The 19,707-nt window shown below is 39.1% G+C and overlaps 1 protein-coding gene across 14 annotated transcripts in view; it reads right to left on the bottom strand.

Annotated features, from left to right (window-relative positions):
• The window catches only part of PCDH11X (protocadherin 11 X-linked), a 495,127-nt gene that overhangs the window by 357,226 nt on the left and 118,194 nt on the right, over nt 1–19,707 (bottom strand). For 13 of the 14 annotated variants that reach the window (XR_005555087.1, XR_005555088.1, XM_039330016.1 and 10 more), the window contains exons 3-4: nt 11,842–11,889; nt 2,805–5,291 (exon numbers count right to left, since the gene is read on the bottom strand). Coding sequence is in view for 12 of the 14 variants with exons in the window: in XM_039330016.1 (XP_039185950.1) it covers nt 2,805–5,291; nt 11,842–11,889 (2,535 nt within the window). In the remaining 2 variants the exon portion in view is untranslated. The remainder of the gene's footprint in view (nt 1–2,804; nt 5,292–11,841; nt 11,890–19,707) is intronic. The other variant, XM_039330015.1, reaches the window with a different exon arrangement.

Raw genomic sequence — 19,707 nt, 5'->3', positions numbered from 1 at the left:
CATTTCTGATTGTTGATTGTCAGGGATTGGCTTACAATCTCAAATTCTGCCTTTATACGCTCAGTTAATTTAGCTGAATTAGTGCACTGTGCCTTCTTGTATTTCCTTGTCTGCAAATTTTGGGGTGGGGGGCATCTCCCATATCTAAATATTGGCCAGAATAAATTAGAACTTGGCAATAGTTTGGTATCTATCAATGCTTTCCAAAAACCCACCAGGTTCCCCAAAGTTTTAGTTCTATGCAGGAGTATGTTTTGCTTTTCTCATTCTCAAGATATTAAAATATTTGGAACAATTTTGGGATGCTGTACCTGGTGGGATGATGGTGATATCTTTCCCTCACTAATTTTGGACATAAAACTCTTCCCTGAGAATTTACTAGGGTATCAGAAGACCAGAGGACTGCCCACTGATTAAATCCCCATAATACACCCCTTAGTGACCTCACAAATGAGATCGGTTGAAGAACCTTATATCCTATCCATGAAAATATAATTGTTGTTGTGTGCTTAAAATCAAAACAATTGAAACTGGTGGAAAAATGCAACAATAATCTTTAACACTGTTACTACTTGTTATAAAATAAGTAGCAAATCAATTTGTTCAAGCATAGAGGAAAGCAACTGGGCTCCTGTAGCATTGAGGATTCACAGGGGATTCAGAATGTTCCACTGAGCAGAACAATTATCCATGGAAACTGCCCTAGCTGGATATTAGGTACACCACAAACTTCAACATCCATTATTTCTCCCCCTACTGTAGTTGCTGCATCTTCTACTGAATAGTTCACATTCCCAGAATTCATAGGGAAAAGCAATGACCAGTGAAATAAATTACTTTTCCAAACTAACAACAACTCCAATATGGGTTCATTCTACATATATGTCCCTGGTGATCTACATTACTTATTGTTAAGTCAGCCTATTGCTGTACGAAGTACAGTGGGTTCAAAGTTTGTTAAATATAATTTTCACATCATTATAAGATATCACACCCCTAAGGGATCCCTCCTCTGCTTCAGAATCCCTTCTGATCCTTTGGTTTTACTCAGCTTCTCTAAAGCCAAAGAATCTAGAAAGAATTTGTTTGTTTTATAAGTGAAGTTACTACCACTGTCATGACAGTGCTTCACCCTCTTTTTGAGATTTTTTTTAGGTTGCTTCTTTTAAGACATAACCTATGGATACAGCTTAGGGAAAGAAGGGATCATGCACAAAGAAAAGGTAGAGACAAATAATGGAATCCACATAAAGGTTCCTGGTTCAATTGTTGTAGCTTACTGGAAAATATGAAGAATGATGAAAAATATGTCTAAAAAAAGCAAGATTTTTTTTTTTAAAAAAAAAATGGGAGTTTATACTTTATAGGATAGATTTTAGCTACCAAGGACCAAAATGGACAGCACAACTATACAAAATAAATAGGAGTAGGTTGCCAAATTATAGGAGACATGTTAAACATTGATGCCCATATCTTAAGGCAAATTTTAGCCATAGATTAAGAATGCTGATTTTGGGGCCATTTGCATTACAAATACAGTTTGATCAATCTAATAATATTATTTGGTCCTGAAATTATAAGTTTAGTTGTGTGAAAGTACAGTTATCCTACTCTAAAGGTTCAGAAGACCATCACTGTAACTTTCTTCAACATTTCATACCTTGCCAATTGGATAGATGCATCCGAAACGGTAAGCAAAATTCAAAAACTTAATTCCTAGCTGGAACAATTTTAGGTAACAAATAGGTCCACCCTCACATGAATGATCAAATCTGATTTCACCTTGCAATCCCCAACGACAAATTTATATAAAATTTATAAAAATGGGTTTCTGGCTCCTTTCAGTGTCTGTGTTCATATCTGAATGCTTCTAACCCAACATTGCTTTTTTGGGCAATGATGTTTTAGAACTGTGCTTCTATTATGTTATCTTTACCAATTGAAAAGCAAAGTATTAACAAGTGGTCTGTCTCTCTTCCTTATCCTAACCTGCAAATTAGAGCTGCAATTTAACCCATTTGTAGACAAGTGTAGGAATGGACAGCAGTGTTTGTTTCTAAAAGCTGGATTTGTGTTTACCCTACTCATACCCCACTCAATGTTAATTTTAGGGTTGTTTCCCTCTGTTGATTGTGTCAGGCACCTAGTGTTTAGGAATCTCTACAGCAGTATAAATGCCTATTCTTGCAAATGACACTCAATTCCTTAAGAGTTCTAATATTGGCGTGGGGGATGATGTTGGGTTTGCTTCTGAGAAACTTTGAGGAACCGATCCAAGTAAATGAAATTAGTTGGCAATTCCACACTCCATTAGCATTAAGAACAATTTATGAGAACCTGCAATACTTTACTGATTCCCACCTGATCCAGATTCCTTAGATTCTCAAGCATATCATGCTAGCAGCTAGCTGGACCAGACTGCAGCCTCCCTTTTCTTCTGCAGATCTGCTCTATATGCATGCAAAGGGGAAAGTACCATACTGCCATCTGCAGACAAGAATTACCCCCTGACAAGCTCATTCAGCAATCAAATTTTCCTTGTAGTCAAAAGTCACTTCGTTTCTTCCTTTTACTACTGATGAATCACAAACTGTTTACTTTTCAATGATTCTGTCTGTCTGTCTGTCTGTTATCATCTATCTATCTATCTATCTATCTATCTATCTATCTATCTATCTATCTATCTATCTATCTATCTATCTATCTATCCACATTCTAAAGGCAGAGTATAATACAAGGAAGAAAGCAAAGCAGAAAGAAGGGAGGTTGTCAAAGCAGAAAGAAAGATGTAAAACTGTCCTTACCTGTCTGGTATGAACAGAGCCAGGAGCCTTGAATCCTCCTTGACAGCTGCATTCAGAGACACTGTACGGGTCTGAGCTACTGGAAGAACACTTGGAGAGGGTGTCACAGCCCACCACAAATGTGTTATCTAGAGGCAGCTCCTGTATGACATGGTGTTTCTTCGGTGGCACTGGAGTCTCAGGTTTAATTTGAAACGTGGGCTGTGGAGTGGCAGACTTGTAGTGCTTTGCTAAATCTGGACTGTCAGGTTTAAAGGTGGTGGGTGTGGTGGCCCAGTTATATTTTCCCATAGTCTGTTCTTCTAGCTCTACAGGAATGTCCAAAGTGCCATTAATGTGTTCGTGGCCAGGATCATCAGGCTTGGATTCTTCAATGGTCACAAAGTTCAGAAGAAGACTTTTGGGAGACCGCTTCTTCTTTTTCTTCTTCTTCTTGATCTGACGGTTTTCTTGATTCGGGGAGACCCACTCGCCACTCTGCTTGCTTTTCTGCACCACTTTGTGCCTGGGGGTTTGGCGGCAACGTACCAGAGCGGTCACAAAAATGACCAGTATCACCGTCATGGTGCCTGCAATAATGGCAATGATGATTTTGACGTAGTCATTGGTTTGTGGGGTGATGTCTCCATCCCCAACGTTTTGGCCAACTGGAGTTTCCATGTTTCGGCGCACCAACTCTTGGACGTAGGATCCGTTGGTGACTGTTTCGTTCACAAACAAATGCACTAATGCAATGGTATATAAAGATTCGGGCTGCCCTAAATCATTGACTTTGATTACCAGTCTGTGCAACCCATGATCTGCTGAGATGACTTTCTCCTTCAAAGTGACATTGCCCGTTAACTGATCAATCATAAACAACCCTCGCGAATTCCCACCAATAATGCTGTAACGCAGCTCAGCATTCATTCCAGTGTCATTGTCCACAGCAAACACTTTTGTCACTACTGAGCCGGGACTGGCAGACATTGGAACCAGGTCATAGGAGTAGTTGGTGGAAGGAATGACAAAAACAGGCCTGTTGTCGTTCACATCGACCACATTGATAGTGACTTTAGCCGTGGAGGTGCGTGGTAGCCTGCCCCCGTCCACTGCTTTCACCTGAAAAGTATAAGATCCTTGCTGCTCCCTGTCAAAAGTAATATTAGGCCTTATGACTCCAGTGAGAGGATCGATAATGAAATTATCTTTGCCATTTAATATAGACAAGGTCACTATTGCATTTTCTCCAGAGTCTGCATCTGTCACAGTGATCAGTCCAACAGTGCCATACATAGGTAGATTTTCTGGCACATAGAAGTTGTACTCATTGTGTGTGAAAGCAGGGCTGTTGTCATTTTGGTCCAAAACAGAAACAGTCACGGTAGCATTGGTTTGCAAAGGTGGCATGCCGTTATCTTTAGCCAGCACGGTGAATGAATAGCGATCCTGTTTTTCTCTATCCAGCTTTCTCACGGCTGTCAGAATGCCTGTACGGCGATCCAGGTTGAAAATAGGGGGAGCATCCAGTCCCAGCATGTAGCTGATTTCAGCATTGCGGCCACTGTCAGCATCGGTAGCACTTATCTTGGTCAGCTGGGTTCCAGGAGCGTTGTTCTCGGGAATGGAGAGCCCGATCACAGGCTGCGTGAACACCGGGGCGTTGTCATTTTCATCTTTAATTTTGATCAGCAGCATCGCAGATTGGTTCAAGGGTGGCTTTCCCGAGTCAGAAGCCACTATTTTTATGGCATATTCTCTGGTGGCCTCGTAGTCTAGGAAGGTGGCCGTTTCCAGGAGAAATTGGTTATCAAACACCGGCTTTAACCTGAATGGGACATCGTGGTCTGTGAAGCAAGTAACCTTGCCATTGAGATCAGCATCCTTATCCATTACAGTAATCAGGGCAATCTTAGTATTGAGCGGTGCTTTCTCAGATAGTAACACAGTCCCGTTCACTGGGTTGATAATGTATCTTGTGTCTATTGAGGGAATGTTATCGTTAATGTCTGTGACGTTCACTGTTACGGTAGCTCTGGAGGGTGTGGAACTGCCATCGCTTGCCAAAACAGTTAATTTGTGTACTGGGGATTCCTCGCGATCCAAGGGCTCCCTGACAGTGATAAGACCACTCGTGTTATCTATGGCAAACAGCCTTTTGGCCAAACTGGAGATCTGGCTGCTAAAATAGAAGTGAATCTGGGCGTTGGACCCTAAGTCGGCATCGGTGGCATGGAGTTGAGAAACGGAGGTGCCCACGGGTGCATTTTCAGGTACGTTGACTTCAATATCATTCTCCTTGAAGACTGGACGGTTGTCATTCACATCAATGACGGTGACTTGCAGAATGGCTGTGCTGGATCTCGGAGGGTTTCCACCATCTTCCACTTTAATCTTCATCACATAGGTGTCCTTCTGCTCCCTGTCAAGAATTTGTTGCACTATCAACTGGGGCCACTTGTCTCCTTCAGGTGTTTCAATTATATCAAGTCCAAATACATTTTGACCCTAGAAGCCATAGAAAGAGAGAAGAGAATAGATTACTGCATAGATCTGTTATATATACAATGTGCCTTTTTTTTCTGAAAGATATCAATCTGAATTTTCCCACATAAGAGCCGAGGTGGCGCAGCAGTTAGAGTGCAGTACTGCAGGCCACTTTAGCTGACTGTGTTCAGCAGGTCAGCGGTTCAAATCTCACCGGCTCAAGGTTGACTCAGCCTTCCATCCTTCCGAGGTAGGTAAAATGAGGACCCAGATTGTTGGGGGCAATGTAAACATATATATATACATTGCTTACTGGTGTACACCTCTTAGAGAGTGCTTGCACTTAAAGCGGTATATAAGTCTCATAAATAAATAAATAAATAAATATGTTTATGCTTTAAGGTAATGCCAAAGAAGATACAAGTCTAAAGACTTGTGACCTTGGAAACAAATCCATCTTAATTCCATGGGTCATCTTCTTTAGTTTTCCTGACTATCAATTGATCCTACAGGCTATTGTGCTTTGAATTAAATATATTCTTAACTTTCAATATATTCAAGGATAATTTGATGTCAGTTATTTAACCAATGACCTGGTATTCATTCATGAGTCATATATGGGCTTGACGTTCTGTGATTATCCCTGTTAGGAATGTCAGAGGAAACATCATCTCTACCACCTAACAGACTGACATTCATCAATATCTTTTCCAAAGGATCATCTAGACTTTTCAAAAGCTTAGGAAGTGGTGATAACTGAGAACCAACATGCTTACAAAAATGGCAATAATAAATAACTAATAGTGTGCTTCTGATTAAAAATAAATATGCATGAGATAAGAAGGGGATAAGAATTGTCTATTGGATATAGACCAGTGGTTCTCAACCTGTGGGTCGGGACCCCATTTGCAGTCGAACGACCATTTCACAGGGGTCGCCAAACAACACAGTCCGCCATTTTTCCCCCTTTTCCTTAGCTGTGCTGCTCCCTTTTATTCTATTGGCTTTTGAAAGCCAATAGAATAGACTCTCTTGAATAGAGTCTAATTCTATTGGCTTTCAAAAGCCAGTAGGAATTGTCCAGGTTGTCTTTGCCCTGCTGAGCCCGCCAAAAGTCCCATTCTGCAAATGGTGCTGCACCAGTTGAGTAGTCCTCGACTTACGACCGGTTGAGTAATCCTCGACTTACGACCGGTTGGGGGTCGCGGCATTAAAAAGGTTGAGAATCACTGATATAGACCATTCTGAAAATAAGGTCCAGAAATACTTTAAACCAGTGGTTTTCAATCTGTGGTCCACAGATTCCTGGGGAGGAGGGGAAACATAATGTCATCATAGGGGGTCTGAGAAGGCTAGAAGAAATGCTGTGATTTCCATCTTGAGTTAAGTTTTGGTGGTCCATGACCATGTCCCGTCCCACAAAAGGTATGTAAAGGAGGTCTGTGGTGAAGAAAAGGTTGAGAACCACTGCTTTAAACTATATTCATCAAGATGGAGTAGGGAGGAGAAAGCAACTCAGAAAGACTTCTTTTTATGACAGCATTTGGTGGAAATGCAAAAACTGCACAAATCTGCATTCATTGATGCACATATGTTGATAACAGGACAAGGATAACTTGTGGTTTTCCATATGCTAACTAGTTCTTTCCCATTATCTCATGGACTTATCAAAATTTTTTTATTTATGGAAATTTATGGAGTTACCCATCTCCTTATAGGAACTTCGGATGGTTAATTATAGATTAAAAACATGATACATCAAACATCTGTTGTAGACTTTTTAAAGACTTACTGCATCAACAAGCCCGGATTACTACGCTCACTAACCAAGGGCTGAAATTAAAATAATCAGCTGTTTCCTTGGTTTTGTGTCTTTGATTGGTGGTAGCTGGAAGTTGAAAAGCATTAAACAAGGCAGCTGTTTGCCATCAATCATGTTCGCAACTAACCATAAGCTATGTCTATCATGTCATCCAAGCATGAACTACATGTCTTTTGAATGATGGGCTCTTCCTGTTTACACCTTGGACATTTAACATCTTTACCATCTTTGTTAGAGAAGAAAGAATGGTGTTTAACAAGAGTCATGGAAACATTATACAATAACAGAGAACAATATATTAGTGGGGTGTTCTGGGAAAGGTATCCCCTTTTTTCTGAAAGCTTTAACTTAGTCCATGTATAACAATAAGCTTCAAAATGTCAGCCCAGGATTCAATAAACCAAAACAGGCCTCCTAGCAACCCAGCTAGTTCTAGCAAGTGGCAGAACCGAACTAAACTTGGCTGATGTTAAAAAAGCTAAGCAGAATCAGACATAAGCTCTTTTTGGATGAATGCCTGCCAGAAGATACCAAGGCTGTAGGCTATTCAAGCAAGTTGAAAAGAACTAAAGCAATAATTTTGTAGTGTTGCCAAGGAAAAAAGAAAAAAAAAACCAACAACAACTAGTCAAGTCCATAAGGTCACCAGGAGTCAAGCTTGACTTGAGGGAGACTTCATCCTTTTAACCTTTTTAATCGTGTCCTTAAGCTTAGTGTCGAGAGTTTGAAACACTCTCACCCCCAAAGCAACTTCGGCAGCACTTTTCAACTTTTTAAATGTTCCCTAACTCTTATCCAGCTCCAAAAGCCTAATGACGTGACACGTCTTTAAGTTGGAAGAACTTGTGGATGGATGAATATGAGACTCCAGGCAACACAGCTGTCCTCAGTCACACAGTACAGCTGCTTTGCATATCTAACATCTGACTTCCAGCTATTTTTTGAACATGATTCCCCTAGTCATTGAATATTCTTTGTCATTAAATATTTGCCATATTCATGGGTTGCCCTATTTAAAAAAAGTACAAATTGCCAGCAACTTTTGGTGTGAAGCAGAAATGGCCAAAATTGCAACTAAATTGCCTCGGAATGTTGTGAGCAAATCAAGATAAAGATGGCTAAACATCTCTGGTTTTGTTTTTGTTCTTGTTTTTTAAATCAGCATGCCTTTCATGGCTGCAGTAAAAATCTGCATTCCAGATATTACAAATAATGCAATCATTATAAACGTACAACGTACGATGAGTGATAAGGAACCAGCCATCGGTTTTGTGGGTTATGTCATGTTCCCTCCTCGTCATACTAAAACCAATATGTAGAAATAGAAATGAATTCTGCACATAGTATACAAGAATAATGCTTGGGTAGAATTAATCAGGAATAAAGATTTTCACTTCCAGATGGACATATCAATCTGGGAATGTTGAATCTCTCTTCCCATTTTTTTTTTCTTTTAAAGGAAAAGAGAGAGGGAAAAATAAGCCTTTTTCCCCTAAGGAGAAAGAAGTGATTAGTATTCATCAATAGCATCTCTGTGAATGATGGAAAATAGAGCTGACAGGAACCAAAAGGAACACTGCCACCACAAACAAAGGAGAGAGTGATAATGGAGAAACACCAAAGACAGAGGTGAAAACACGAAAGAAAGAACAAAGGGCATCTCTCATTCCTTCTTTGCTGTTCATGGCTGTCATTTCCTGGTGCAATGCAACCCTCAGAATCCAGAGCAAAGCAGCCCAGAGCTTTGTAGTCTAAAGTGTAACAAACTCATTGGGCATTTTCACGCGCTGAGAGGCCTGAGGCAAATAAGATCCCTTTCACAAAACCACCATTCCCCCTTGTCCTAAACAAATAGTTTCCAACTGGTTCACAACTGTCCTCACAGCTGCCAACATTAACACACAGAAAATGCACCTGAAGCAGTTAACACAGGGGTCTTCAAACTTGGCCCTTTTATGACTTGTGGACTTCAACTCCCAAAATTCCTCAGCCAGGCACGTTGGCTGAGGAATTCTGGGAGTTGAAGTCCATAAGTCATAAAAGGGCCATGTCTGAAGACCCCTGAGTTAATGAGACCCAAAGGAAGGTACCCCCAGCCCAGATCAATAATAATAATAATAATAATAATGTTGGAAGGGACCTTGGAAGTCATCTAATCCAACCCCCCGCTCAGGCAGGAAATCCTACACCATTTCGGACAAATGGCTGCCCAGTCTCTTCTTAAAAACTTCCAGTGTTGGAGCATTCACCACTTCTGGAGGCAGGTTGTTCCACTGGTTAATTGTTCTCACTGTCAGGAAGTTTCTCCTTAGTTCTAGGTTGCTTCTCTCCTTGATTAGTTTCCACCCATTGCTTCTTGTCCTGCCTTCAGGCGCTTTGGAAAATAGCTTGACCCCCTCTTCTTTGTGGCAGCCCCTGAGATATTGGAACACTGCTATCATGTCCCCCCTCGTCCTTCTCTTCATTAAGAGAAGGCATGTCAGCCTCTTTGCTTCAAAGTCATCTTCGTTACTTCAGAAGGACTTTTGCTACAGCAAATAGTTTGAGAATTGTAGGCATATTTTTTTTCTTGGTGTGTGTGGTTTTTTTTTGTTTGTTTTTTGTTTTTTTTTTTTTGCTTGCAAAGCTCCTGAATTATGACTGGCTGTGTTTTGTTTTCTTTTGCTTGCAAAATTGAGAAGAAAAGAAAAGAAAGAAACATCATAGAAGTAGGAGAGATAGCCTTCCGTGCACTTCTTTATTTGTATGCAATCTGACAATCATGCATTGATTATTCTGTCTTTAGCTCTGCAACTACAACACAGAGAATTTAATTCAGGCAGAGGCTCTCCATTTTGTTTTTCAACAAACACAGATGATGAGAGCTATCATTTTTTTTTTCCTTTTGAAACAAAGTATCAAAAAAAAAAAAAAGCAAAATTGCCTAGTATCTATTCTAGCAGTGAAATACTCAAGTAGGGCAGATTCCCCCCACATCTTTCTGAGATTTCAAAATACTTGTAGAAGAAGCAGGAGGAAAAAAAAAATGTTTTAAATAGGGGGAAATTATTTAAGCTCCTTAAATCAGTTCCTTAATCAGGAAGGAGGGCCCTATGACACGGGCAAGGAGTAAGCAGTTAGACCAGCAAGGTGTATAAAAAGAATCTCCCCACCCCCTGAGCCCCACTCTGAGGACGCTGGCAGGGGACCAGCAAAAGCTAAGTTGTTTCTTTTAACATTGTAAATAGTTGCTTTTATTGTTTTTAAATATCTTTTTAGCAATAAACAACTGGTTTATACCTCTCCCAGAGATCGAAGTTTGTGCTATTGAATATACATACATATACAACATATATATATATACACATATACAACATATATATATATATATGTATATATATACATACATATACATCCTGTATACATATACACAATGATGGGATTCAAATACCTGAACAATCGGTTCTCTATGTGGATGCAGGCCTGGGCCTCCGAAGCCTAGAATAGAGTTCCGGAAGTGGCATTCACGCACTTCCTGTGGGCCGTTCTAGGCCTGGGAGGCCTCCTCCAGGCCTCTGAGGCCTAGAACAAACTTCCAGAAGCAACGTGGGTTCAGCCAGTTCTCCGAACTCAACAAAATTTAGCTACCGGTTCTCCTGAACCGATGCGAACCAGCTGAATCCCACCATTGCATATACATATACATATACATATACATATACATATTTGTCTTTTAAAATACTAAAAATGCGAATCCTGGGCATTATGCTAACAGATAAAAGAAAAAACGAACACCAGGATATAATAAACCAGCCTGTTTAATATATCTCCTGTTATTCTAACTCTGATGACGCCGGCAGTTTTTTCGCCGGACAAAAGCTTAGTAACTCTTTTTAACCCCAGGCTTGTTTATATTAAACAGGCTGGTTTATTATATCCTGGTGTTCGTTTTTTCTTTTATCTGTTAACATATACATATACATACACATACAGATATACAGGCACTTTGCAGCAAGTGTGTGTTAACGTGTAATGGCAAACAAGCACAACAGCAGGCAAATAGGGAAAATATTTTTTTTAAAAAAAATAATTTAAATTGGGATTCGTCATGCTTCCCCCCCCCTTTTATATGCAGGATGACTTTTCATCATCAGAGTCAAGATTGCTCCAATATTTAGATTTCATGTAAGAAGAAAAAAAAGCACTGCCTGAATAACCAAAAACTTGAAAAGACATCAATGGATGTTGAGTTCTACAATCTCAATACGGTGACGGCCAACTAATGAATGGCAATCTGCATGATCAGAATATATATTGATAATTTGATGACTGGAGCAGGAAGCAACAACTAGCAAAGATGAAGGAGACATCATATCACAGATGTTTCACGTCACCTGAAATATAATTATTTTCAGTGAAGACCTACCTACTCAAGTCACCAAATGATGGGTTTTCAGGTAACATTTAGTGATGTACATGCAGGTATCATAAAGCTCTAATATTAGATGTCATGCAGAACCCAAAAGTTAATTTACTGCGAAGATTCTTTCAAGATATTATAATATACATTGATTTATTGAAATATGCACTTACCTTCACAATTTCCAATTTATAGAAACATTTCAATCATATTTTCCAACACCCACTATTCCAATTTCAGCATTTTGAAAAAATGACTGGGCTCTTTCAAAGCTCAATTATTTGATCATATTTTAAAGAATAAAAAAGAGGAGAGGAAGGATGAATATCTGAGTGTGCGTATGTAATTACCTGTTCATTTGTAATGGATCCAAAAGTCCTTTTCGGAGCTGTTTTGGGCTGCCATGTAAATACAAAAAATGAGAAAATATCTCTTTTAAATGTTTCAAAAGCAATTAGTTTTTTTTTAAAGGATAAAGGACAGTGTCAATCCAAACAAAACTTTTAAAATTACTCTTCCATTCCTATGCAACTAGGCTGCTGAAATGCAAAAAGAAAATACTCTATATTCAGCATCTCCCAGCTACAGAGAGTAGTGGCAGAACAATGCAAGATCCTGAAATACAGAATAAAGTTGGATTTTAAAAAATGCACAGGCTTCCAACAAGAAAGCCAATTCTGAAGGTGCAAGATAGACATATTCCAATTCTCATTTTCTTTGCACCGGCATCTGTGAGTGAGATGGGCATTACCTAAATTTGAGAAATAAATACAGGAAGTCCTTGACTTACAACAGTTCACTTAGGGATCATTCAAAGTTACAATGGCACTAAAGAAAGCGACTTGGGACTGCTTCTCACACTTATGACTATTGCAGTATTCCCACGTCATGTGATCAAAATTCAGAACACTTGGCAACTGACTCACATTTATGACGGTTACGGCAATCCCCCTTTTTGCAGCCTTTTGACAAGCAAAATCAATGGGGAAACCAGAGTCACTTCACAACTGTGTTATTAACTTAACAACAGCAGGGATTCATTTAAGAACTGTGGCAAGGAAGGTCGTAAAATGGAGCAAAATTCACTTAACAAATGTTTCGCTTAGCAATAGAAATTTTTGAGCCCAGTCGTGATTGTAAATCAAGGACTAGCTGCAAATAAAATAAATTCCCGTCTCTTAGAACAGGGGTATCAAACTCAATTTCACTGAGGGTGTGTGTGGCCAGAGTGGGTGCAGCCTACTGGGTGGCCATGGATGGAGTGTGTGTAGCCTACTGGGTGGGTGTGGCCAGTTCTACATCATTCGCGTCAAGGGTGCCTATGGGGGCCTGGGCAGGAGTGGGACAGATCTGAGGGTCTCTGGCAGAAGGGGGTGGGACCGGGGCAAGTGCCAAGGCATGATCCACCGGGGAAAGTGCCAAGATGGCCACCACAAAATTGTACATTGGCTCCCGGCCAGCCTGGGCCAGGGCCAAGGCAGTGGGGGCCGTTCCCTCACTGTTTCCAGGATGGCTTCGTGGGCCACATGAAACCACTTCGCGGGCCGCATCCGGCCCCCGGGCCTTGTGTTTGACATGTCTGTCTTAGAATCTCAAAGAACTCTTCCCCACAGAACACAAATAAGGACTTTTTACTTGGATATTAGCCAATTACCTTGCACTCCCTTGTTTGCAACTGGGCAAACTGCAAATCTGCAAGCTCCTACAACTTTCCTATTTTTTATAAGCAATACAAAATGTTTGTTGGGCTGCCAAAACAGGAAATAATATCAGTGTTGAATGGAACAGGGAACGAGGGAGAACCCAATCTCTTGTTGTAGAGTTCCCATGTCTCTAACTTACTTCTAACATAACTCATTTTTTCCTGACGCAAAACTGGGCAGAATTCTCTAACATATCGGCTATTCGTTCTGTGGCAGGATCATAACAGCAAAGTGTAGACATAAAACAATGGCTGAAAGGAGTAGCTCAGTTTTCATATAAAGGAAGAACAATTCAGAATGGCTGGCTATATCAAGATCGTTTAAGAACATAAGTGGCTTAATATTGTCAAGTCCTGCATCAAAAATATTACAGTATTTCTACTAGATTCGAGTTATTGAAGCAAACCTCGCTCTTATGCATGCAATTATTCAGCAGGAAAAAAGAGTGAAAACAATGGGATATGGTGTAAAATATTTCCTGAGCTACGAATCTAAGCTTTACATACTTCAGTTTCCGTTTCAAAGCACTATCAAAAGTCACATTATCCTGCAGTGAGCTACAGAAGTATAGAACCTGCAGAGATCACAGAACGGAGCTGTAATATTTGGCGATCACATATTTAGAGTTTTAGAGACCTTTTTTTTCTAAGTGGACAACATCAGCTCTCAAACTGTCTGGCATCATGCCAAGTTTGGACTAGCTGGTAGACTGCACCAAAGTCTCATGCAAACGTTAACACTCAGTAGTCGAAATCCAGTTAAGTGGCCTTCAGACATTGATTTTAATCAGCTTAAGCACTTTATGCACTGTGTTAGATGGAGAACAAGATCTTTCTTTAATAATGTCATTAAGTCTGCAAGCCAATGAGTTTGAGTAAAGCCCATCAATCTTTCCAACATTATATCTAAGGCAAAGGTGACTTTGCATCCATAGACTGGCTTTGCACACCGTCGTAAATCATGCTTTGCACACCATAGCTGCATTTATGTAACATGCTAGGTCCAAACGATCACAAAATGACTTTAGTATGATATGATAGTTATAGTGATCTGTGACAACACTGCATTTGTCAGGAAACAGCCCAGAGGAAAATTATTAGAAACTGATTCCACCAGCATCTCAAATTTTATTCTCTGCCGTAGTGTTTCACATTAAACTTTCCATTGTCTTTTATTCTCTCTTTATTTAAAAAAAAATAAGAGACTCAAAATAGTATTAAAATCATTTGAAACTGAAGTTTCATCTTAAGCCTCCTTCATTAAAAATCACACCACTAAACTCAATTCTATCTCCATTCTAAACATTTAAGGATGAAGAGATAAAAGGAAGAGCAAAACAATAAAGAATTTGTTGTTCAATAGGAAAACAACAAAAGCTTTTACAATTTCAACAATTATCTATTCCTGCTGGTTTCCTCCCTGTGCATGGACTTTCCAAAATACCCACCTTTTAAAACCAACATTTAAAATGAGAAATCCAAATTGAAGCATTTGGGATTGATCCATCGATTTATTTGATATCCCTGCATGTATGCAGAATTTTCCTAGCAACCATAAGAATCTGAGTCCAAATATTTTTGCTTTATTAAGACCAAGTATTGCTATAAGGACCATCTTTAGCAATAGCAATAGCGCTTAGATTTATATACCGCTTCATAATGCTGTAAACTGTTTAAGCTGTTTACAGAGTCTACATATTTCTAAGAATGATTTGGGACCCATAAATAATCAAAGAAAATTGATGGTGCTAATGTTTAGAAGCATATCCATCTGTCAAAAGCAGGGCCCAGATCTACCATCTTCTGTGATTTACCCAATAAATAGCCAGATATCCATAAATTCTGGAATATAAGGTAATATAATAACCTACCACATCAGGAACACAGATAATGGTGTATCTAAAGAAATGGATCTATAGTATTAAATGAAATAGGTTTCTTCTTAACAAGAAACTAGTATCTATTAACTATTTCTTCTGTTATTAAGTAATTATCAAGGAGAACAATGAAAATCTGTAGAAGTCCTTCCTTGGTCTCTGTGTGATACACTTCACGTGAATTCAGAGGACCTAAAAATTGAAAAGGGATGAAGAATGGAAGAAGCTAATTCTTCTTCCCATCAAAGACCATTAGCTCCCTGGAGACACATTTCTATAAACCATGGCAAGCACGAGACTGATTCTATGTTTGAAAGACAGATTACAATATCAATTATGACTATGCTTTGCTCCAAATATGACAGTTTCTCTCCAGCCTGAAGGAAGATTCCAGAAACATCAACTTTCTTGGGAGGAAGGATGTATTTTCCACTTTTCTATTGCTATTGCGATAAAAGCTAACAGGAAAGTGTTTTCTATTATATAACAGACTCAGCCTACAGGCGTAGCAGTGAAGTGCTATTAGCACATTAAAGTTGATCTCAAGATTGTTGATTCTGCAGCCAAAGTTCTGATTATTATTATTTAATTAAACTATGATGGTGAGATGCCTCTGTTGATGGTTTTCATATAAAAAAAAGGCAGGATGATGGGGTTGGTTTCATATTAGGGTCTAACTCCAAAACCAGTAGTAGTAAATAAATGCCTGAGTATAGTCTTTGAGAATAGATCAATGGGAGAACCTTCTCCCTACATGTCAATCTTAAACCATAAATGGAGGTTTGACACTGTTATCAGGAGGTACAACAGAATATCTAACAAGGACAACAAACTTAAATGAATATTCTTACTTAGCTGCTGATTAATATTTAAATGCCATCTGTTTTTATGTTATTTACTGTAGTTTGTTAGATTTTTATCCTAGGTTTTCCCCAAGAGCTCAAAGAAATGTGTGTGTGTTTGTGTGTTCATGTTTTTGTGGTGTGTGTGTGTGTGTGTGAAAAAGAGAGAGAGAAAAACCTATATCTCTATGGTATTTCTGCTTCATTTTATATTCATAACTTCTGACAGTGATTGGCCTAAATTTGAACATAACCTTTTTCACTCAATGGAAGCAATACCACATATGAACACAAATGAACATATCTGGACTCAAAATGTCAATGTTGCACAACTATTTTAACCATAAATAACTCCATCTCTTAATTAGTAAAGAGGAAGTCTAAGTACACTGTGTGAGGATGAAAATGCACACAGAATTTGAGAATAGGAAGGTAATTTCACCTTGCTGCATTTTAAGCTCTGAAGAGGTGATCATGGTAGCTACTCAGAGCTAAGCTGGATCTAATGTGTTTAGTATTTGGATGGGAGACTTATTATGGAATTCTTCGACTCAGTGTTAAACCTGGAAGCAAAGAGAAAAGAAAAACTTGGAAAAGACAAGACCTGTGTTCAACTTAGTGGGATGGACTTCTCTAAAAACAAAGCAGGTTGCTCTGGAAAGAGTTTAAATTTCTTTTGCTCATCCATGAAGTCTGAAAACTCTAGATTGTTATGTGGTGGAGAATGAATCCACTTGTTTGGCTGTCCCCAAAGCTCAGTGGTAATTTGCAAAAGAGTTCTCGCAATATGTTTTATAACAGGCATGCAAATGAAAGAAAAGCAAAAACAAAGCCCATTTTTCAAAATTGTTCTCTCTATATGTATGTTGGGGGGACGGGGTTAACAGAGTTTTGTCTATATAAAATATATTGTTTCATCAATATTTTCTTCTAGGAACAATTTTGACAGTCTTTAGTATTTAGAAAAAGGAAAGGCCCTCACACAATAAACAATCAAAAAGTCAAGATCTATTTTTCTCCCATTGGGGCATTATTTAATATATACTAGTAGATTACTTTTTCCTATAACACCTTTTTCCTTTTCCTACCAGTTTGAGTAAACGAAGGTTGTAAACTGCAAGATTCGTAGAATATAGAAAGTGTCCAACGTGAGAATGGAAATCCATTTAAGGGTTTATATTTGTAGATGGTAATTCCCTCACTACCTTGTCATGTTTATAATAATGGTTGTTGGGAGCTGCAGTAGACTTGAAGTCTTTGTTCCTTGCAGAAATTGAAAAACAAACACAAGAAACATGTTGAAATTCTTCATCCTCAGAGGATCACTTCCATTTTACTATTGCTTTGTTGTTGCCGTTTTCTGTTCAAAGTGATTTCAAGACAGAATTGTTAAAAGCACTGAGACAGACATACACATATTCCATGGAAAATGCCACTGCCTGCATAATGCAACTTAGCCATACCACATCAAAACGTAACAGATCTGACTAAATTGGTCAGACAAAGCCCAGGGCTCTGAAGAATGGATAAATAGCATCAGCAAGTCTCGGGTTTAAACTTAATAAGAGTTATTAACTGACACAGCATAATTCCTTAAATCTCTCCAGCGTTTCATTCGTGAAACAGTAAGGTATCACCTGCTGCTCTTTAAAAGTTTGATTGCTTGAAGTAGTGTGACATTTTGCAGGTAGTCCTCAACTTACAATAGTTCATTTAGTGACCATTTGAAGTTACAACAGCACTGATAAAAGTGATTTTTTCACACTTACGGTCATTGCCGCATCGCCGTGGTCACATGATCAAAATTCAGGAGCTTGGCAATTGACTCGTATTTATGACGGTTGCTGTGTTCTGGGGTCATGTGATCCCCTTTTGCGACCTTCGCAGAGTCAATGAGCAAAGCCAGATTCACTTAACAACCATGTTACTAACTAAACTGCAGTGATTCACTTAACAACTGTGGCAGAAAGGATAAAATGGGGCAAAATTCACTTAACAAATGTCTCATTTAGCAAACAGAAGTTTTGGGCTCCATTGTGGCCGTATGCTTACCTATGCTTGAGATAAAATTAATCTCAAAGCTTCTTCATATTCCTTAATTCTGTCTTGTTCTCTTCGTCAATTAATCTTTCTCCCAAGGCTGTCAGGACAGCTACTTCTGCCAATCTGGAACCCCTTCAAACTATGGTGGACTTAAACCTGCAGAATTCTCAGTCAACATGGTGGCCATGCTGGTTTTGAACTGATGAGCATCAAGACCTCAGATGGGCTGATGATTCAACTTTGCTAGGTGGAAGCAAGAAATATTCATGAAATATTTTGCTGCAGGTAGTAGAAGAACATGCAAAAGCTGGTCTGTATTTTGAAACACCCCTTCTCCAAAGATTATGTCAACAAGCGAGGCCTGATTGGCAAACAAGAAATTGAAATAAAACAGACTTTCTGCTTCTATGCTGAAAACTTCACAGGAATGATGACCATATCCATAAAACAAAGAGATGTCTGCTACTTGGGAAAAAGTTTATAGCAGATCAGGATCTTAGGTTGAAGGTCTAGAGCATGGGTGTCAAACTCGGCACGTCATTTTTTCAACATTGCTCGAGTTGGGGTAGATGCGGCCTCTGCATGATGCAATGGCATGTGGGCCAGCAGTTTGATACCTCTGGTCTAGAGTCATCTCACTGACAACAAAAGAAAGTTAAAGCCATGGCTTTCCCAATTAGAAAATACGACTGTGAAGGTTGGACTATCAGAAAGGCTGAATGAGGAACATTTGACACCTTTGAAGTGTCTGGATGTAGAAAGTTATTAAGAATAGGAAGGAAGAACAAATAATTCACTTTTTTTTTTTTAATGAGCCTGGAATCCCTTGCATCAGGGTGAAGTCAGAGCAACTGAATGGAGCTTGAGCATTTACTGGCTGCATGCCGTTCCTGATGCCTCTGCGGAGTTCACAGCACAACTCAGTGCGCCCAGAGAAAGAAACATCTGTGACTGCCTAGGATCAAACTCACAGCCTCACAATTGTGAGGAGAGGGCTCCACCTCTAGGCCACCACACCACTCAAGAACAAATAATTCACTACTAGAGGAAAACCAAATTGTTCAACATGAAAGCACTAATGGTGACGCTAAAGCTTAGGCTTTTTGGACAGATAATGAGAAGCAAGAATTGCTGGAGAAAATCCTGTGCTTGGAAAAAAATAATAATAGTCAATTAGAGAAACGTTTGACAGAAGATAGGATGATTGTCATTGATCATACAGACAGAAGCTTGCAAGAATTTACAGAGGCAAGGCTGTTCATTGTATCAGGAAGGGTTGGAAGCATCTGAATAACCAACAACAACAACAACAACAATAACCAGAACTGTATGCTATTCTGATCATGCCAGACTTTGACAAAGAAGGCCTAAGTTCAAACTTCTCATCACTTATCCAGCTCAGTGGCTGATAATAATAAGGCAATTATTCTCATTCAGGTTGAAAGTGACAAAAATATTGAATGGAGATTTTGAATTTTCTGCCTTTTCTTTAAGTCTCTTAGATTTAACTTGTACAAAACTGCAGACTGGAGCACACAAGTCAAATGATTAACTGAGCGATTTTTCTGCCTTTATTTTACATTATTGTTTTATATCATTGACCCCTCCCCTCCAAACAATAACTCCACTTTTTCTTTTAAAAAAAAAAACGTGATTGAGCATTATTTTTTTTTTTGAAAGGAATGTAAACAAAATGAAATGTGAGATGTGTAAAAGGAATTAAAGTACAAGTCATGAAGCATATCTTTACTC

Source organism: Crotalus tigris, unplaced genomic scaffold (assembly GCF_016545835.1).
Source record: "Crotalus tigris isolate CLP2741 ecotype Arizona unplaced genomic scaffold, ASM1654583v1 scf7180000017622.5263843, whole genome shotgun sequence".
Taxonomy (NCBI): domain Eukaryota; kingdom Metazoa; phylum Chordata; class Lepidosauria; order Squamata; family Viperidae; genus Crotalus; species Crotalus tigris.
Note: the sequence above shows the minus strand (reverse complement) of the source record. Positions and strands in the feature narration are given on the sequence as shown.